At 33.6% G+C, this 22,415-nt stretch overlaps 1 protein-coding gene across 2 annotated transcripts in view; it reads left to right on the plus strand.

The window, feature by feature from the left end:
- CUL2 (cullin 2) overlaps positions 1–22,415 on the plus strand; it is a 104,375-nt gene that overhangs the window by 78,394 nt on the left and 3,566 nt on the right. For both annotated transcript variants that reach the window (XM_080810096.1, XM_080810095.1), the window contains exons 9-19: positions 1,285–1,447; positions 4,494–4,618; positions 6,253–6,360; positions 7,134–7,193; positions 7,932–8,060; positions 8,167–8,253; positions 9,298–9,450; positions 9,738–9,815; positions 14,988–15,054; positions 19,985–20,187; positions 22,098–22,199. In XM_080810096.1, the coding sequence (XP_080666222.1) occupies positions 1,285–1,447; positions 4,494–4,618; positions 6,253–6,360; positions 7,134–7,193; positions 7,932–8,060; positions 8,167–8,253; positions 9,298–9,450; positions 9,738–9,815; positions 14,988–15,054; positions 19,985–20,187; positions 22,098–22,199 (1,275 nt within the window). The remainder of the gene's footprint in view (positions 1–1,284; positions 1,448–4,493; positions 4,619–6,252; positions 6,361–7,133; positions 7,194–7,931; positions 8,061–8,166; positions 8,254–9,297; positions 9,451–9,737; positions 9,816–14,987; positions 15,055–19,984; positions 20,188–22,097; positions 22,200–22,415) is intronic.

A 22,415-nucleotide genomic window follows, 5' to 3' on the forward strand; every position in this document is an offset into this window, starting at 1 on the left:
CCCTTCCATTATCATTAATTTTTTTCCTTTTCTCATCCTCCATCACCTCCCAACTCTTAATTCCTGTTGCATTTAGTTAATCCATAAATATTAAATCCATAAATGACTAATAGGCATAATTCTTTTAAGGGATGTTTTTCTTTCAAAAGCAAAAGTTTTTGACAAAAATTACTTTCTTAGTTGACTAAATATGCACTGAACATCTTTTAGTCCAGATACCTTCTTGCCTGCCTTTGGTTTTTGTGACTTTGTCCTAGACTACTGGCTCCACAGGGGAGCGTAGTAGGAAAGATAGGACGGTGAGTCTCTCTTCAGTCTTTGCCTCATTTTCATCAAAAGGTATCTGAGAGGTAACCGGGAATGATGTATTATTTCCCCTTTCAACATCACCTTCCTTTCCAGTATTACCTTCTTATGCCCCTGCAAACTCAGCAGTATTCTCCAAGGCTTAATTGTGCATAGTTCTCTGGGACCATTTGAGTTCAGAAAGTCTAGTTACATAGCTTCACATTGCAGAACCTTTTCCAAGTCTAAACATTTGTATGTATATGTGCTATACTAGCTGGTTTTTATTGTGAATGTTGTTTTGTTTTTAGGTAGAAATTAGTCCGATTCTCTAGCTGTTATCTTCATTAGCTCGTTCTTGTTAATATTAATCAGTGTATTATTGGTAGCCCAGTGTTTCTTATGTAGGATAAGCTTTACTAAAGCTCTTAATTGACATATTTAACTATGACTAAATATAATTGACTTTAAAAAATGTTAACGAAATCTTTAATTTGATAATTATCATGTATATACTGTTTACATTTACGTTTTATGAGACAAGAAACCAACATAAAATAATTAGATTAATCTACTTAATCCAGTTGATGTAAATGGTTTTTTAGTTTGATAGTTAAGTATTCAGAAAGTGACCACCTGTTCTGGTTTTTTAATAATTTTTACCCATTTTTCCTGTTGCATGTTAGGTTACCTATATAATAGCATGATCAGGGTTATTAAATGAAGACAAAATGCAGGCCACTTAACTTGAGTTCGTGTTCATGAGATTTTGGTAAAATGTAGGTGATAACTAATAGCCTAAATAAACATTTAAAATGATTTATGGAATGTGGGTTTAAATTGGTTATATAATCCCTAGTTGTTACTTTGAACCATTAAATTAGGCTATCTAATTGAACCATTAAAATTGAACCATTAAAATTAGGCTATCTAAGTTACTTACTGGTATTACAGGTTTTCCTCATAGTAGTTCATGACTGTAAAAATATATTTCTAAAGGTTCTAGGTAGATTAAAAGATGAAGAAATTCGATGTCGAAAATACTTGCATCCAAGTTCATATACTAAAGTGATTCATGAATGTCAGCAACGAATGGTAGCAGACCACTTACAGTTCTTACATGCAGAATGTCATAATATCATCCGACAAGAGAAAAAAAATGGTAAGTGATAGGAAACAGTGAGTACGAATAGAAATTAAATTATAAATCCACTTTCTACACATCTCCAAGCTTTCTTAGATTTCAAACATTTTTAGTACTAGTCTAAAATATTTGATATGCCTTTTTATCAATTCTTAATAATCTATTTTAAAAGACTGTTTTGGAAAGGTATTTTTTCAAAGTATATTCCAAAGTCAAAAGAAAAACTAGGAAAAAGTGTTTGTACATTTTTACATATCACAAGGCCTAATTTCCTTAATATATTAAGAGTTTCTACTAAATAGCAGGAAAAAAAGATGAAAAGGAAATATACATTTTAAATATGTGCAGATACTCAATCTCATTCAGAATAGAAGAAAATACAAAATAAAGACATAGTGAGATACTAGTAATAAGCAGTAAAAGAATAGAACTTGTTTTTTTTTAAGATTTTATTTATTTATTTGTCAGAGAGAGCACAGGTGGGGGAGCAGCAGGCAGAGGGAGAAGCAGGCTCCCTGCTGAGCAAGGAGCCGGATGCGGGGCTCATGGGATCATGACCTGAGCCTAAGGTAGACACTTAACCTGCTGAGCCACCCAGCATTCCAAAATGGAATTTTTTTTAAAAGATTTTATTTATTTATTTTTTTGACAAAGAGAGAGAGATCACAAGTAGGCAGAGAGAGATTTGGGGCGGGGGGGCGGCGGGGAAGTAGGCTCCCTGCCGAGCAGAGAGCCCAAGGTGGGACTCAGTCCCAGGACCCCTGAGACCATGACCTGAGCTGAAAGCAGAGGTTTAACCCACTGAGCCAACCAGGTGCCTGAATTTTTTTTTTTTTTTTTAAGGAGAAAATAGCACTAAAAATTTTCAAATAACAGGGAATAAATGTAACAAGATACTTGCAAGACCTATACAGAAAATGAAACATTGTTGAATTGAAAGTAGCATTGATTTATAGATCCAGGAGAATCTACTCAAAACTAAAGTGGTTTTTTGTTTGTTTCAATTCTGAAAGTTAAACTCTTAGACTAAGAAAAATCAAGACAGTCTTGAAGACTATCATGGGAAGACTTTGCAGGATGGCATGACTTACAATAAGACCACAGTAATTAGGACAATGAGACATTGGTGCAAGGGTAAACAAATAGACCAATGGAATAAAATAGCCTAGAAATAACCCGTGCATAATAGGTACTTGATTTGAGACCAAGGTGATACAGTAGAGCAGTGGGTGAAAGATAAGTCTTTTTAGTATAATGCTGAGTCCATTGGATGTTCTCTTGGGAGAAAGTAAAATCTGATCTCTACCTCAGACACCATATACAGAATCAATCAATACATTGTAGGCTTTTGACCTACATGTAAAACAGTAACACTTTGAGAAGATAATATAGGAGAGTAACTTCATGATCTTGAAGTGAGGAAAGATATTTTAAGTGAGACAGAAAAAGCACTGACCACAAGGGGAAAGATTGATCAAGTGGCTTGCATTTAAAAAAAAAACAAAACTTTTGGATCATTAAAAGACCATTAAGACCATCAGAAGACAATCATAGGGTAATATATTTGCAATCACTAAAAAAGGTTATGTCCAAAATACAAAGTGGTCAAGAAATTTGAATAGGTACTGCAGAGTAGAGGCTATCCAAGTGGCCAGTAAACATATACAAAGGCCCTCAATCTTATTAAAATAGGAGAATGTGAATAAAAAGCCACACTAAGGTACCAGTACTCACATTTTGATATAAAATTTAAAAGACCAAATATAATTAGTGTTGTAAAGTGTGTAGACTAGTAAGAACGTGTAATATACTGTGGACTCAGAGTATAAATTGATGCAACTACTTTGAAAACTGACATTGACTCTTAAGGTTGAATGTATACATATCTTCTGATATGTATCTGATATAGCCATTCCAATCCCAGATATATAATGCGCTGCCCAAACTACATGCAAATATATATAAAAAGGTGCAAGAGTGTTTATAGCAGTATTATTTGTATTAGTTCCAAACCAGAAAGAACTCAAATATCCAATAACAGTAGAATAAAGTATATACTCCTATAATGGAATATTATTAGAGAAGTGAAAATGAACAATTACAGCTACATACAAAATGCAGATGAGCCTTATAAACATGTTCAACCAAAGAAACCAAACATGAAGGAATTGTATGATTGATTCCATTTTTATAAGTAGTTCAAAAAGGCAAAACTAATCTGTGGGTTGGTAATCATTATAGTGATTACCTGTGTAGAAGAGGAAGAGGAATAGTAATTGGGAGGAGATATGAAAGGAACATTTAGGTGTGGGAAATGTCTCTTTCTTACTCTGTGCGGTGATGACGTGGGTATGTATGTGTTCACTTGTGATAATTCATTGAGATATATACTTACAGTTTGTACACTTTTTGTGTATGTGTTATATTTCAATAAAAAGTTTAAAAAGCACTGCACTGAGACATCATTTTCATTTCTCAATGGGAAAGATCAAAATGTTTGATTATATGTTGTTGGCAAGAGAACTTCCTATTATTGGGAGGTGTTTTATAAGGATCTGTCTATAAGATGAAGCTCTTGACACAATAGTCCCACTTCCAGGAATTTATACCACAGATATCCTTGCCCATATACAGGATTATTCATTGCAATATTGTAATACCAAGGATTGGAAAAAAACAAATTTGCATCAATTTTTAAGAAATTTTAATATAGCCGTATAATGGGGGTGCTAATGCATTTGTAAAATTACCTTTATATGATGACATAAAAAGATCTTTCAGTTAAAATGTTTTGTTCTGCAGTTGCAAATAATACATAAAATATGCTACATTATTAGTGTAAAAAGGCAGAGGGAAGACTGTATTTGTTTGAATGTGTGTGAAACATCTTTGAAATGTTATTAACTATAATATTGCTTTCCTGTTGATGGTTGGGAGATGGGTGTAGGGCCCTTTCTTTGCATTCTCTTGTAATTCTGCATTTTGAACCATATATTACCAAATACATTAAAATATTCTTTGAACTCTTTGGAAATTTAATAATCAAACTTCTTTTTCTCTTCAGACATGGCAAATATGTATGTGTTACTTCGTGCTGTGTCCACTGGTTTACCTCATATGATTCAGGAGCTGCAAAATCATATCCATGATGAGGGCCTTAGAGCAACCAGTAATCTTACTCAGGAAAATGTGAGTGATATAAGGAACTGGATATTTTTCTCTTAATCAGATTATAATGGAATTTTTCTTGACTTTACTGTTTTCAACAATGCCAGAAAAATCCTGCCATGATAGCAAATGAAACGTCTTTTTTATTTGTTTGTTTTAAGGTTTTGTTTATTTATTTGACAGAGATCACAAGTAGGCAGAGAGGCAGGCAGAGACAGAGAGAGGTGGAAGCAGGCTCCCAGCTGAGTAGAGAGCTGATGTGGGGCTTGATCCCAGGATCCTGGGTTCATGACCTGAGCCGAAGGCAGAGGCTTTAACCCACTGAGCCACCCAGGCACCCCAGCAAATGAAATATCTTTATTAAAATGTTTTAAACCTGTAGTTGGCCTCATTCTGGAATTACCACATTATTAGGAAATCATTGAATGAAATAGGCTTTCTCTTAGTCATATTGATGTGTTCATTGGGCAATTGTTAAGTTACTTCTCACAGAAAAATATGTTTGCTGTTTCTAAATGATTGTGTCTCTATGTAATTGGCATTAATAATTGTGGTAATGGTATTAATCAGTGATAATACAGGCAAGTTACAATTTGCTTTCTTTATATATGCTCCAAATTTGGTAGCCCAGGAAACAATTTAAATTAAAACAATCTTCCCTAAATATTTGCTTGCTACCCAAAATATCCAGCAGTGATCCTCATGTCCCTCATACTCATCTTTCTGAAGAGTTCCCTGCCAATTAACTGACTATTTACAGCAAAGTGTCTTTCCCCTCAAAGTGTGTTACTATCGTCAAGTCTTGCTGTATCACCTTCTTTATTATTACTTTAGTGATGGCTTAACCAGTAAGATAGACATGACGTGAAATGTTACTTCTCTTCCTGAAGTAGAGCTTTGGCTCTTCATTTCAGTAATTTCAGTAATTTCTATAATGAAGATTGTTCAGGAGCATTTATTAAATGCTGATCACTTCAGTGATTTTATGTTCTGCCACAGTAATGCATAAATAAAACCATTAGTTTATATTATTAGTCTTTTAGGTTTAGGGTGCTGAATGATACTGGGCAAAGAGGCATAGGGCGTGGTGTCAAGGACGGGGTGGAAGTGTAGGAGAATACATCTGTAATAGACTCAAATAATTTTATGACAGTTCCCTCCATTAAGTTCAAAAACTCACTTTTGCACTGCTAGATACTTCTTACTTCTGAGATGTGGGAGAATTGTACTGCTTAGGTCAGGGATCTATCTGTTTTCTCAGACTCTGGCTTTTTAACTCTTCTTTCACTCTCAGCCTTCAGTAGGTTTGAAGGCAGTTTTGGTTTATATAATCCTCTATGAAAGTGGTAGGCCTTGTAGTTCGTTCAGAGGCTGTATCTTGTTACCCTGAAGATACGGTGTTCCAGTAGAGAGGAGTGTTTTTAGTGGGTTCTTCTGGCAGAACTCCAGTCCTGCATTTCTCATGTTGAATGACAGACTAATTTCAATATTAAAGTTTTAGATTTTTCAGGTTATCTTAGCTAAAAACATTTTTGAGGGTGTGTGTAACATTAATTTGGGGAAAACTTTACACATAAACAATTTTTTAGTAAGCCTCATTTTATCCTTGAACTTCTTTTATCCTTGATCTTGTACTTTGTATTTCATATTTTTAGATGCCAACACTATTTGTGGAGTCAGTTTTGGAAGTACATGGTAAATTTGTTCAACTTATCAACACTGTTTTAAATGGTGATCAGCACTTTATGAGTGCATTGGATAAGGTAACTTTTTAATACATATATACATACAATTTTCTTTAGGCAGTTTCAGAATGAGGGCTCCTAGTTGTGTATATGATTTCTAATCTAGCAAAGTCAAAATAGAAATACAACTTTTAGATTAATAACTGAGTGATTAAATTGAATGCTTGAATTATATGGGAATTAAATTTCCCATGAGTATGCTACGTAGGGGGGAATAGATAATAAATAAACTAATAAATAACTAATAATAAAAACTAATAATAAATAATATTTAATTTAATTGTTAATAAATAAATATATAAATAAATAATAATAAAACTAATAAATTAGTATCTTCTAAAAAATGCTTGTATAATTTTAATATTCCTTAGTGCTGGTTTTTCCTTTAAATATAATACTAAGGTATTATACTGAATAATATTTGAAAAAAAATAAGTATGTTTTCTTAATTTTTAGATTTTGGTATACTTTAAAATAAATTTTTTACATGGTTATTGTAAGATTTTTTAAAATGTAGTCTTATTTTATCTGTGTTCAGATACCAGTAATGAATTATAGAGACTTTCTTTCGGTAGGAACAATATATACAATTTTTTATATAATTATCATGAGGGATATAGTTAGAAATTTAACCTGCATTAAATATGAAAACAGGAACACACTACCATCAAAATGCTGTGTTTTGTGTAAGACAGTAACTTTTAGATATACAGCTTATAGCATACTATATTGAACCAGCTGCACTTTTACCCCATTACTGGGGCTAATTACTGGTCTGTTTTCTTATTTAGGCCCTCACATCAGTTGTAAATTACAGAGAACCCAAGTCTGTTTGCAAAGCACCTGAACTGGTAAGTTTTGATGGTTGCTTAAAAGTAATCTTATGGAAAATCAGTATTAGAAAAAGAAAACTGAGGAGAGTGTCAAAATTAATTTGGTTTTGTGTATCTTTCAGAAAAACAGGTGAAATTAAATTATTAAAAATAAAAACGATTGTGTACCTTGTGTATAATTTGGCGTTTATTTAAGGAATGCAATCGACCGTGTACTAAAGGAATAACTGACAGGGAAAATACTCCATTTCACAGTATTTAGCATTTAAAATATGTGTGCTTTGGAATAATTTGCATTACTTCTCCTAGGGATTTTACTGATTTTATCTGAAATCTAAAGGAAATTGTTTGGTAAATTTTTGATAGCCTTTACAGGAAACTGACATATGAAGGTTTTTGTAAGATTCTTAAAAAGTACTTATTTAATATAAAAAACTGTCAGAGCCTCTCAAAACTCATCTGGGTGTTCTTTTGAAACTTTTATTACTTATATCAGTGCTTTATTGGGCTTTACACGTTGATTAGTTTTTTTTTTACTTATTTCTAGTTTTTTGCTTTGTTTAGTTTAGTTTTGTTTTTACCTTATAGAATATATTTTAAGTTCTTTGGGGCATGTTCATAATTTTAAAAACAGCTTTAGGATGGCAAAGATCCTATCCATTGATCTTATTCTGTATTGTTGCCACTTTGCCTCCTTTGAGGCATGGTATGTACAGAAGGGCCCTTTCTAAAATTTACTTTCAATTTCTACTTGAGCTTGCTAAGTACTGTGACAACTTATTAAAGAAGTCAGCGAAGGGGATGACTGAGAATGAAGTGGAGGACAAACTCACGAGCTTCATTACTGTTTTCAAGTATATTGACGATAAAGATGTTTTTCAAAAGGTAAGTTGTTAATAGAAAGCTTTAATTGTGTTTTAGTCAGATTTGACTTCGTTTTGAACTTTAAATCATCAAAGAAAGTAATCTTTAACAAAATTTTTTAATGCAGTTCTACGCAAGAATGCTGGCAAAACGTTTAATTCACGGGTTATCTATGTCTATGGATTCTGAAGAAGCCATGATCAATAAATTAAAGGTAATTTAAGCCTTTGATCTGATAATGTCCTAGAAATTATTCCATGAGCACATAAAGATATTCATTGCAGCATTATATGTAGTAACAAAATATTTCATTACTAGGTGACTGGTTAAAAAATATAGAATGTATATTCACGTGTGGGATTGCAAATACTGAATTGAAAAGACAAAATCTCTCTATATATTGATTTAGAATCATCCACAAGATATAAACTTGTCAACTTTATAAAAGACTTGTATTTACTTAATGAATGAATACACCTAAATTATTCCTTTCACAAGTTTTAGAGTGCAGTTGAATTTTGGGTCATTTTTACATCATTTTAGTGTACACACTGATGAGAGAAATAGTAGTTGATTCATATGTATCCTGAGTTACTTAGTAGTTGATAATTCCTACATAGTAGTCATTGAATATACTATGTGGTCCTTTTTAAATATACCATTCAGTAGTTACCTTTTGATTTTTAAAAAATAATCTAAACACAAAACATTTTCTATCCCAAGATTAAAGATCCAGATTTTCTGACCTGGTGAAGATACAGTTTTGAAAAATTTCAAGGAAGTGGATTTCTTCATTATTCAGTAGATGGTATTAAAAATATGCCTAAAAAAAAATGCCTAAGTTACCCTCCTTTTGAAACTGACTAGTGATTCAAATATGCCTAGTCATCTTTCCAGGTATTTGATACTATATGTAAACCTCATAAGGTATCTTACTTACAGTAAATGGAGCATTTTGTAGTGTTGAAATAAGAAACATGGATTTATAGAAAAGTTTTTGTTTTAAAGGGAAATTTACTGTTTTATAAATCTGTGTTTTCATTTAGTCTGCATTGAAGAAGAGAAAATCTTTGTAAGATTTTGTTTTGAATAGCTGCTTTGGATTATGAATAATATAGGCCTTAATAATATAGGAGTAAATACATAAGCAGGACCTTCGACCATAGGCCTATCAGTAGAAACACATTCTTAATAATCAATATGATTTTTTATTTTTCTTTTTTAATCATATATTTTTGAAAACTTTTTTCTTTTACAGCAAGCCTGTGGTTATGAGTTTACCAGCAAGTTACATCGGATGTATACAGATATGAGTGTCAGTGCTGATCTCAACAATAAGTTCAACAATTTTATCAAAAATCAAGACACAGTAATAGATTTGGGAATTAGTTTTCAAATATATGTTCTACAGGTATGAGTATGTGTTCCATTGTGGGCATTTATTAACTATTTCAGATACTCTGATGCAGAGAATTAATGAATAGATAACTTGATTACATTTCTTTCAGTCAGTGGATGGTAGCTTCTAAAGTTACGTGTTATATTGAATTAGAATGAAATGTGTCATGTTAGAAATATTGATGGGTTTTATCAACATTTCGAGGAAGGTAAAAAAAAAGGTGCTTTAGTCACTTAAATCATTTTACAAATTTTTACTTTTAATTTAGATATTTATCTGTTGAACTTTTTTCCTTCTAGGCTGGTGCATGGCCTCTTACTCAGGCTCCTTCGTCTACATTTGCAATTCCCCAGGAATTGGAAAAAAGTGTACAGATGGTAAGTTTGCAGGAAATATGTTAGAAGACCAAAGAAACTTTAATAATTATCTTCATGTTATATTACTTTAAGTATATTTCCAAAGTCTTAAGGGCTCATATGATGTAAAAGTATATGCACAAATGATAGTTTGTCTGCTTATAGGAAGAATGTATATTGTAGTTCCTTAATACTAAAACTACAATGCTAAGGGTGTCATTCAGTTCTTTGTCAAAGTATGTCTCTTATTTTTATTAAATCTGCTGTTAAGCAGTTTTAAACTACAGAAATTATTAGAAGAAAGTTTAGAACTCAGTACTTAAAACAGTCATTTTCTAATTTTTCATTTGAATTTGGAGCCATTTTTATGCTTCCACATTTATCCCTTATAATAGTTGTTTTCATTTCTGGCCTGTAATTTAGGTAAGTATATATGGAATGTGAAATAATCTAGAAAAAATGCTTTAAAGTGCAACTGAATATAAACCTTACAATGCTTACCATAAAACTTTTAATGAGACTGTATCTTTACAGTTTTATTGGGATATGATTAATATATCAGATGTCCTAGTCTGTTCAGGTTGCTCTAATAAAATAACACAGACTGGGCAGCTTATAAACAACAGAAATGTATTTCTCACAGTTCTGGAGCTGGAAACCTGAGATCAGGGTGCTAGCATGGTCAGGAGAGGGCCCTCTCCAGGTCACAGACTTCTTGTGTCCTCACATGGTAGAAGGGGCTAGGGGTCTCTTTTATAGTAAGCACTAATCCCATTTATGAGGACTCCACGCTCATGATCTGGGTAACTCCCAAAGGCCTCACCTCCTACTACTATCATATTGGGCATTAGGATTTAGTATATGAATTTGGGAGGGACACAAATGATCAAACCATAGCATTATATAATTAATTCATTTAAAGTGTAGTTTCAGTGGTTTTTTAGTATATTCACAGTTGTGCAACCATGAGACACACACACAGTATCAGAACATTCTTATTGCCCCAGAATTGCCCCTCCAAAACCCCTACCCATTAATAGTCATTCTCTGTTTTCCCCCAACTCCCATCCCCACCCCTCCGAGTCCTAGGCAATCTACTTTCTTTCTCTGTAGATTTGCCTATTCTGGACACCTCACATAGAGTCTTAAATTTGTAACTAACTTAATTCACTTAGCATAATGTCAAGGTTCATCCCATGTTGTAGCATGTATCAGTAGTTCCAGTGCATAGATGTACCGCATTTTATTTGTCCGTTCATTGGTTGATGGACATTTGGGTTGTTTCCACCTTTTTGGTATATGAAAATGCTACTATGAACATTCATGTACAGGTTTTTGAGTGGACATTTTTTCATATCTCTTGAAACTGACCCTTGATTTTCTAACTCACCAAAAGAGGTTCTTATTTCTTGACTCGATGGAAGTTTGAGTAGCAGTTTTTCTAGAGAAATCTTCATTATCATATTTGGGCAGTAACTTGAGGTTGTGATCCAGTGAATTATGCATACATTATGAAGTTTAAAATGAAAATGGTATTTCATTACACTATTCCCTAGAGATGTTTGCAGTTATTTGAGTCATTTTTTTAAAGTGTGTTTTTTGTTTCTTTTAAAATAAGGATTATAAAGAAAATAACACAGTGTAGACTCTGAGTCATCATTTCTGGTTTCATATGTCTATTCTGCCATTTTCTATGCTCTGTGACTTTGGACAAATACCTTTCTGATATTTCTGATGATAGGACTACTCAGAGTGTTGATACGAAAATAAAATGAAATAATGTAAAGCACTTAGCCTGGTATATAGTAAGTTCTCAATAAATGGTAGCTGATAGAGAGGAAGTAATAGTTATAGTAGTAGTGGTAATAGGAGAGTAGAGAAGTATAAACAACCAGGTAGATTTCAAGATACCAAGCATTAGACTTTCAGACCAGGAAGTCTAACTTAAGAACTTCTTGGGTCTTCTTTAGAAAGGCATGATAGCATGACCATCTTAAAAACTATATGAAGAAAATCACTCTGTTGAGTGGGCAGGTTATTATGGGTTTTGCAAAAAGCATAGATGCAAGCTAGGGATAGGAGATGGGGTAGCCAGGTAAGGCATTTTGATGTACTCACCTTTAACAGTACTAAAACTTACTTCTTAAGAGCCTGAGTTTTTGAATTGCAATTAAGGCAGAGAATAGTTGCTACCAGAAATAGTTTCCTTCTAACCTTATGTTATTGTTCTCTCTCCCCTTGAAATAATCATTTTCCAATAACACTTTTTTTAACCCCTTCAACTTTTATTAATGTATAAACCTTCATCAGGATTCAGTTTCCTCATTTGCAAACAAATAGTGGGTTCTTTTCTGACTATGAAATTATGATTCCAAGAGTATTATCCTCTCCATCTGGATTTTCTCTAATTGCCAGTAGAGGGAGTTTGTCCTTCTATTTTTTCCTAGTAAATCCAAGTGTTCAGTTACCTAGGACTCAGAATCCATTGATGTACTTAACAGAGTACATTTCCACACGTAAATTAATTCTTCTTGCCTTAATGATCATTTATATATCTTATATCTTAAATATAGCTGTGTATTAAAAATTACTTTGATTTTACATATATGAATCTTAAAACTGTGGAAATTAAGCTTTAATTAAAAGTAATTTATTTTGCATATTAGACCAATAAATCTTCATTGTTGTACTTCCTTTGTACCTGGTCTACAAATCTGAATAATACCGAAGAAATATAAAGTATTATGTATTAATGCAGCTCTTCGTTAGAAGTGAATATGAATTCTTTACTTCTTAAGGCCGTTTGAAGTTTTTTTGTTTTTTTTTTTTTAAAGATTTTATTTATTTATTTGACAGAGAACACAAGTAGGCAGAGAGGCCGGCAGAGAGAGAGAGGAGGAAGCAGGCTCCCTGCCGAGCACAGAGCCCGATGCAGGACTCGATCCCAGGACCCTGAGATCATGACCTAAGCCAAAGGCAGAGGCTTAACCCACTGAGCCACCCAGGCGCCCTGAGGTTTTTTTTTTTTTTTTAAGATTTTGTTTATTTAGGGGTGCCTGGGTGGCTCAGTGGGTTAAAGCCTCTGCTTTCAGCTCAGGTCATGATTCCAGGGTCCTGGGATCGAGCCCCGCATCGGGCTCTCTGCTCGGTGGGGAGCCTGCTTCCTCCTCTCTCTCTCTGCCTCTCTGCCTACTTGTGATCTCTGTCTGTCAATTAAATAAAATAAAATCTTTAAAAAAAATAAATAAAAGGTTTTCTTTAAAAAAAAAAAGATTTTGTTTATTTATTTGACAGATAGAGAGACAGCAAGAGAGGGAACACAAGCAGGGGAAGTGGGAGAGGATAAGCAGGCTTCCTGCCAAGCAGGGAGTCCGATGCGGGGCTCAATCCTAGTACCCTCGGATCATGACCTGAGCAGAAGGCAGATGCTTAACAACTGAGCCATCCAGGCGCCCCCAAGGCCTTTTGAGTTCTAATTAATACCCTCACATGGTATTTAAAGAATGATGTCCGAGCGTGACAATTATTTATTTTAAAATGAGAAGTTTAGGCAAGGTATATATTTTACTAATAAACTTTGGTAACATAATTGTTTAATGATAGAATGAAGCAAGGTTTTATAGCGTTTGCTTTGAATACCAGATGAACGTTTCCATTTGGTGCTCAGTCTTTTGTTCTTGAGTAGTTATAGACATGAAAATCTTTGTAATCAGATTTAAAATTTAATGGTAAAGGAATGTTTTCTGCTGGCTTATCTATATCATTATCATTAAAACTTTATTGATAGTACTAGTTGCTAGGAGTAGAAAGAGGCAAAACATTGCTTTCAGAGCTTGGAATATACATTGCGACGCAGGGCTTGATCCCTGAAATATACATCCTTGCACTTAAATAATTTAGAAAATTTGGTATTCTCAATTTCAAAATGTTTTATTTTGCTTTTGTCCACAAAGTCATTATAAAGGTTTCATAATTAAATTGGGAGTTGCATAGTAGTAATTGAATTTTATTGACAACCCTTGGAGGTTGTTAATTAGAGCCAACTTTGGGTTACTTTTATGACATAATTTTGACTTTCATTTGTCTAGATTAGAACCACGCAGAAAATCCTAAGTATTTCAGGTGTCAGTCATTTCCTGTTTATCATGCAAGGGGGTTGGTGGATTTGCACCATTGGAGGGAAAGCTTGCTCAGCAAGTTTCAGCTTACGAGGACTAAGCAAACGTGGAGTGGGCTGCTGAAAGAATTCACTAATTATTTTGGCTGGCAGGTCAAACATTGCTGATTGCTTTATTGAAATTTTGTTATGGGAGTACAGGAGGTTAGTTTTGATATACAGTTAAAAGCTTTAGTTGTAAATATTACATGTGGCACTGAAGAATGAGTATGTCCACAATTTTAAATTGTGACATGATGTGTTTGCTTATTTTTCGGTTTAACAGTGATATTGAGTGTTTTGGTTTTTTGTTTGTTGTTTTTGTTATTTTACATTTCAGTATCATTTTCTCACTATATATTTATGTACTGACTCTTTAAAAGATATGTTTTGGATTGATGTCCTACAATTACACATTCAATTCAAGGAAGGAGGTTTTTTAATTTCAAAGCAACATTAATAGAATGTTAAATTTTTTACAGTAATACCAACAAAAGATGATACAAAGATGAGTACTTTGAAGCTTTGTTTGTATTAGTGTTTGGCTGGATGTGGAAATTAAATTGTAGTTATCACCTTATAGGTAATCACAGAAATATTAACCTGTCACTTCAGCAAGGGCATATGTTGGCAAATAGGAAAATAAAAATGAAGGTATGATTTGCATTTTCATATTGAAATTTATATGATGGTGTTTTGGGTCAGTAATTAGTATTTATAAAGTCCAAATTGCTGTCATTCAAAACTGATAATTAATCACTGACTGTCATTTCTGAATTTATACATAAAGTCAAATGTGGAGGGTTGTGGTTTAATGGAGAGAACCCTGGACAAAATTGTAAGTGAAAAGAGCTGCACTAATATTTGTATGATCTTGGTCAGGGACTTGCATGGATATGTTTTCTCATCTATAAAATGAGTAAGTACACCAGATGGGTTATAATGTCTTCTCTAACATCAACTTTTTTTGTGTAGTAATAGCTAAGTAAGTTATGTTACAGTAGCTGAAAATAATTAATTTTTTTTCTTTTTTACAGTTTGAATTATTTTACAGCCAGCATTTCAGTGGAAGGAAACTTACGTGGTTACATTATCTCTGTACAGGTAATACACTTTTAATTATATCTAGTGAAATTTACTGATAATAAATATCTTAATAATATAGGAAAGGATTTCTTATAGCCTAATGATAGTTTTTTTCCCTAATGATGGCTTTTAACCTCTTTTCCTCTGTCTACCCTGCTGGTTATCATTAAAGCAACTATTAATGAAGTTTAAGTTCAGCACTTCTTTTTTTTTAAGATTTTTATGTGTTTATTTGAGAGAGAGCATAAGCAGGGGCAGGGGCAGGGGCAGAGGGAGAGGGAGAAACAGACTCCCCACAGAGCAGGGAGCCCAAAGCAGGGCTCAATCCCAGGACCCCAGGATCATGACCCAAGTTAAAGGCAGATGCTTAAATGACTGAGCAACCCAGGCACCCCAAGTGCAGCACTTTTTAGTAGTGCCTTATAAATTTATGCTGCTTATATTTTGTTACTGCTTATTAAGAAAGTTTCTGAATTGTATAATAGTTTATTATATTTATAATAGTTTATTTATAACTATTATAATATAATAGTTTATTTATAACTATATAAACTATAAAAATAGTTTATTTATAACTATTATAATATAATAGTTATTTATAATAGTTTATTACATTTCTGTAACATACCAGTTTATCTAAACATTAGAAACCAAGACTTGACAAGCCAGATACTCCTAAAAAAACTGTTTCCCTAAATATGTCAGAAATCCTCAGAAAAAAAATTTTTTTTGTCATCATTAATCACCTTTATTCTTGGCTCAGATTTTTCCCCCTCAAAATAGTGTACATTTTTCCATTCACTTTTTTTTTTTTCCCTCACCATAGTACATACCCTCCCCAATGTCCATCACCCAGTCACCCCATCCTTCTACCTCCCTCCCCTCCAGCAACCCTCAGTTTGTCTCCTGAGATTAAGAGTCTCTTATGATTTGTCCCCCTCTCTGGTTTTGTCTTGTTTCATTTTGCCTTCCCTTCCCCTGTGATCCTCTGTCTTGATTCTCAAATTCCTCATATCAGAGAGATATGATAATTGACTTATTTCACTAAGCATAACACCCTCTAGTTCCATCCACGTTGTTGCAAATGGCAAGTTTTCATTTCTTTTGATGACTGCATAGTATTCCATTATATATATATATATATATATATATATATATATATATCTCCCATCTTTTTTATCCATTCATTTGTTGATGGATATCTAGGCTCTTTCCATAGTTTGACTATTGTGGACTTTGCTGCTATAAACATTGGGGTACATGTGCCCCTTCAGATCACTACATTTGTATCTTTAAGGTAAATACCCTGTAGTGCAATTGCTGGGTCAATAGGGTATCTCTATTTTCAACTTTTTGAGGAACCTCCATACTGTTTTTCAGAGTGGCTGCACCAGGGAAATTTCTGTAACCATTATAGCATCGTAAGGAGATCTAACCATTTGATTTTTATTTGTGGTGCTATTGTGCACTGCAATAGCAAATGCTTTTCCCAAAATGTCACAATTAATTTCCAGTAGTTTCTAATTTTAGAAAAGTTTAGTTGGAATCCAGTCCTTTGCTTCCTTCTGGAACCGTTGTACACTTATGTGATAGTAGGATTACTACCTGAATGATTGTAGACTCTGTGCAATTGCTCTGAGTTGCCTGAAGATGTTAGCCAAAGCAAACACTCAAATTCTTTCCTTTTGTTAAAGCTATGCTTTGAAAATGCATTGAATCAACTTTCCCTTTGTATAAGGAAAGGAGGGTGTATATATCTCTTAGAAATGGTGTAAGAAAATTTGATCAATCAAACGCCATAACCTTTATTAGGAAATTCTGTTCACTCACATAAGAGAAATTTCATTACGAGAAACTTAAACTAACTAATTTCTTTTAAGTGCCATTTATTTGACCAATTTATATTTGCAATATAATATGTCATTATGTTGGTAATACATATTAGTACATAATTGGTACATGGTAATACATACTTATACAAGTTTATCTGTATTAAACAAGTTGGGCTTTTACATTTTTTCAGCAGTTTGTGAAATAAAGAGATATGATATTCTTAATAAGCGAGTCAGTTTGTACTTGACCTTTCATTTTACATCTGTTGTGCATTTTTTCTACTCTCATTTATTAAATATAATTGGTTTTAAGGAAAAAAATTGCTCAACCAGTTTTATTTGTATTTATTTATTTTTAAAGATCTATTTATTTTAGAGAGAGAGAGTGCACAAGTGGGAAGGACAGAGGAAGAGAGAATCTCAAGCAGATTCCCTGATAAGCAGGAAGCCCAACACGGGGTTCAGTCTCACAGCCCTGAGGTCACGATCTGATCTGAAACCAAGAGTTGGACGCTTAACTGACTGCACCACCCAAGCACCCTACTCACCCAGTGTTTTAGATAACAAAGAATTTCTAATACATCTTAATGTACTTGAATTTAATTGAGTTTTACTTCCCCTGAATGTCTTGCAGAGTTTAAACTCTCCTTGTTTCTCTATCTCAGCAATAATCAGCCTGTCTCCTAAAGTATTTTGTGAGGGGCTAACTTTTTTGGTGTTCAGCAGCTAATTTTATATAGAAATAAAGAAAAGGCTATGTATATAGTTTTTGCCATTGGAATTTGACCTGAAAAGTGTTACCATTAACACCTAAATAGGGAAGAAATCAACATTCTTTTCCTGTTTTTGAACAGTACTAAATTCCCAAGCTGGTCCATCATAACCAGATTTTTGGAACTTGTCATTTGTTCGTTTTTGGGGTCTTAACTTTACTGTTGTGTATGTGTGTCTTAATTAAAGCCAAAGAGTTTATTCCTTTGGAAGAGAGATGTTAGCCTTGTATATTCATCAGTTATTTAGTTTATCTAGTTTAGTTATTTAGTTTATCTAGTTTAGTTATTTAGTTTTGTTTCTCATTCATTTACTCATTAATAAAAAGTTCTCAAACACCGTCCACCTTTAAGCTTCTTGTTCTGGTGTGTTCACATTTATCATAAGGTTCCAGGGCTCCTTTAAAACATTGGCTCTGTTTCTGGACTGATTACTTAGAATTCTGTTTCTCAAGAATCCCTAATGTTCATACTTACACATATAATCAAAATTACTCTTTCCTAATCCATTTCCACATTTCCAGATATTTTTTGTATTGTAATCCAGGAGTTTTTACAAATGGAGATGGGGTATCAAGTGGTATTTGGAGGAAGTTAGAATCAGAAGATGTAGGGTTATTAGCCTATTAAGTCTGTGACCTTGAGCTTTGTCTGTAACCTTAACTTCTTTGAGCCTATTTCTTCATCTTTATCTTTGGAAAATTCATTTATCAATTCAGAGGATCATCATCTTTGTTTCTAGTACTGCTGTATGCCAAGTAAAGATAAAATACAGAGCCTCACCCCTCAAAAAGCTCATACATGGGAGGATAGACAAGTAAAAAATTATGGTAAATGTTTTGAATATTACAATAGAGAGGCAAGCCCAGGGTAAAAGTTTCCCACAGATTGGTGGTAGCAGACAGTCACTGGTAAAGGAAAACTTCTGAGTAAATAACATCTAAACTTGGTTTTCAAGGGTGAATAGGACTTAGCCAAGATAGGCAAAGAAGAATGTTGAGAGGTAAGAATTTTAAGAAGTAAGCAACTATGTTATGAGATGTGACAGAGCTACTGAATGAGAGAATGATGAAAATGCTACTGGAATTTCTTTTTTTTCTTAAGATTTTATTTGTTGGGGCGCCTGGGTGGCTCAGTGGGTTAAAGCCTCTGCCTTTGGCTCCGGTCATGATCCCGGGGTCTTGGGATCGAGCCCCGCATCGGGCTCTCTGCTCAGCGGGGAGCCTGCTTCCCTTCCTCTCTCTGCCTACCTCTCTGCCTGCTTGTGATCTCTGTCTGTCAAATAAATAAGTAAAATCTTTAAAAAAAAAAAAGATTTTATTTATTTATTTGACAGAGAGACACAGTGAGAAAAGGAACACAAGCAGGGGGAGTGGGAGAGGGAGAATCAGGCCTTCCGCAGAGCAGGGAGCCCGATGCAAGGCTTGATGCGGGGCTCGATCCCAGGACACTGGCATCATGACCTGAACCAAAGGCAGACTCTTAACAACTGAGCCATCCACGTGCCCCAAGAAATACTGTCAGTAAACCACAGCTTTATACTTTAGGAAACAGTTCATTGACTTGCATTAGCTTTTTATTTTCCATGTTATGTAGTGCATTCATGTTTGTCATACTGTTTTTTATAAACCTTTCAGTGTGCTATCTCCCTGGGATGTTGCAGAACCATAAGTGTGCCTAAACCTGCAGTATCCGTCATAGCTTTCAGGGTAGTGTAGAATCTAGAACTTTTTTATTCTGTTAACTATTTCAACAAAATAATGGATCTGCCTTTTCGTCTCTCCTTCCAGTTGTTTGCCCCTAGGAAGTTACTGGGAGGATTAATGTTTGTTTAATGGGACAAAATAGCGTTGTTAAATTTTAGTAGAAACTGTGGGTTAGACAGAGCCATTGGAGAAACATCTCCTATATGCTTGTAGACCTCCCTGAGTGCTTGAACCTTGCCAGATAGAGAAAGCACATGAGGTGATTATTGGTCGCAAGCTGTCCTTCTCCCCCTTTTTCTATCTGCCTATTTCTCCTCCTACCCTCACTTCCTCTTAATTGCTTTTTCTTGCCTAAGTCATAGCTTTTCTAGTAACATTTCAAGACATTGTTACCTACTGGTAGAGGTATGGTAGTTTAATTGTGATTTATACTACACACTGAGAACTAATAGCCCTCCCTCCATCCCCCCAAACAAACAAACTGATTACACTGCTTCAAGAATGGCTTCACAACAATTTAATAAGTCCTTGGTTCATTCTTTCAGGAGAAAGTAGCTGAAATAAACAGTTATTACTCAAGTAATTTTGAAATGTTTCTTTGAATGATCAGTTTATTGTTACAATTTTGTTTTAATTGTAGGTGAAGTTAAAATGAACTATTTGGGCAAACCATATGTAGCCATGGTTACTACATACCAAATGGCAGTTCTTCTTGCCTTTAACAACAGTGAAACTGTCAGCTATAAAGAGCTTCAGGACAGCACTCAAATGAATGAAAAGGAACTGACAAAAACAATCAAATCATTACTTGATGTGAAAATGATTAACCATGATTCAGAAAAGGTATGGGGTGGTATTTCAAGGAATTTAAGCATTATAAACATTATATCTTTTTCATGAGATGTTCTGAGTTTTTAAAGTGAGGTTATAATTGGTAATGCCCTTTGTACTTTGGAAAGCGCTTGAGTCAGCTAACAATACTGCAGGCTCCTTATAGCTATGAGTTTCTGGAATCATAGAGAAGTTGGTGCCTATGTACACTTTATAGTTTGATTTCATTTGTCCTATACTGTGACAGTGTACTGAAAACTGTGACAGAATTGCCATCAGGTGGATTCTGATTAACTGATGTTAAAAACTGTCATGTTTCACTTTTTCATGTGTTTAATTGATATTTAATTACATAGTTCTGTAATAGGAAATGACCACCTATTGATATTTGTATGCATAGTTAGCTTGTGTGACCATCCTAAATGCTCTCACTCTCCTGTCCCTTCATTCCAGGATTCAGCTAATAACCACCATATATTTGTGCTACCTGTCACAAGAATAGCAAGCTAATAATATACTTCTTTTCTTTTTATCTTTTTTTCCTAGTAACAAGTTTTTGTTATTGTTATAGTATATCTTGGATATTTAAGTGGTTCAGAAGCAACAGATGTGAGTTAAATCTCCTAAAACAAATTGTGCCTATAAGAAAAAATTCTTGTAAATGAGGTGTCATTTTTATTTTGGCGAAGTTAATAGCCTACTATTTCTGTCCTCAATTCATTTAATTGATGATATATTTTTTTAAGATTTATTTATTTGAAGGGGGTGGGAGGGGCAGAGGAGAAGAGAATCCTAAGCAGACTCCCTGCTGAGTGCAAAGCCCAACATGGGGCTCAGTCTTAACGACTCTGAGATCATGACCTGAGTGAAACCAAGAGTCAGACATTTAAAGTGCATCACCCAGGTGCTCCTAATTGATGGTATTTTGTAGCCTATAACTGAACAGCTTTAAATAGCATATATTCTGAAATTCAAATCAAGCTTTTCTTAATATTGAGAAATGATTTTTCTGACTTCAGAATCCTAACAAAATACTAAATTCTTAATATTTTAATTAAGTCAAGTAATTATAAGTTAAGCATGATTTTTTTAAAACCTTAAGTTTGTTTAAATTTTTAAGCTAAATTAAGTGTCTAAGAAGCTGTATAGTTTTCTAAAATGTATTACTTTAGCTGCCCAGGAATGTTCAAAATACAGATTCTTGTTTGCACATTAAATTTTAATTATGAATCTGCCGTTCCTTAGCAGAACTTTGTAGCTTGTTATTGAGAGTGAGTTCATTTGCCACTTGCTTTTTGATCCTGCTGATAAGAAAACTCACTGTATGATCAGAGTGGCTTTTTTAAGCCTGATAAAGAAGTTGTGATTATAAAAATTAGCTTAGCAACTTTAACTTGAGAAAAGGCCACTTGCTTCAGGTAGACTGAATAAAACATGAGTTCAAGAGTAAACTTCATCAGAACCACACAGGGTCACGTGTGCTGCTGAAAACTACTTGCTTCTCTCGTCCGGTTATTTATCATCTGTATTTTATTATTATAACACTTTAAAAGACATTTGGTTGCTCACTTTTTCAAAATGGGGTGATAGAAAAACTATGAGCCTAGTAGTTCATAAGAATTAAAATGTTAAATTCTGTTTAAGCCAATGAGCTATGTTTATCCAATGCTTATATATAATAGTTGGGCCAGGAAATAGCTTATTTCTAAATCTAAACAGATTAAAATTCAAATGTAAAATTAGAATTGTTTTTAGCTTCTTTTCTTTCTTTGACAGAAGACAGTTACTTTTCTCTTAGATAATTCTTTATAAGGTGAAATTAGTCTTCCTTAGTCATTTAAGTTTATGGCACATTGTTTGCAGCAACTCTTATTGAATGATTTTAATTTTTATAAACATAAATGAATTATTTTTAATTGTAGGAAGACATTGATGCAGAATCTTCATTTTCATTAAATATGAACTTTAGCAGTAAAAGAACAAAATTTAAAATTACTACATCAATGCAAAAAGACACACCACAGGTAAGTGATTTTTAATATCATTTCTTTTGGAAAGATATGAGCATTGGACTTCACAAGTGGTAACTGAGATAATGTAAAACTTTGCACATCAAAATTAATAATGTGATGTATTTTTTTGGCTTATTCTCTGAATTTACTAATCTTGCAAACAAAACCGCTGCCAGTATCTTAGATTATAAAAATAGTAATATAATGGGTATCTAAGGAAAAAGGTGT

The sequence above is a fragment of the Martes martes genome (assembly GCF_963455335.1).
Source record: "Martes martes genome assembly, chromosome: 8".
Taxonomy (NCBI): Eukaryota; Metazoa; Chordata; class Mammalia; order Carnivora; family Mustelidae; genus Martes; species Martes martes.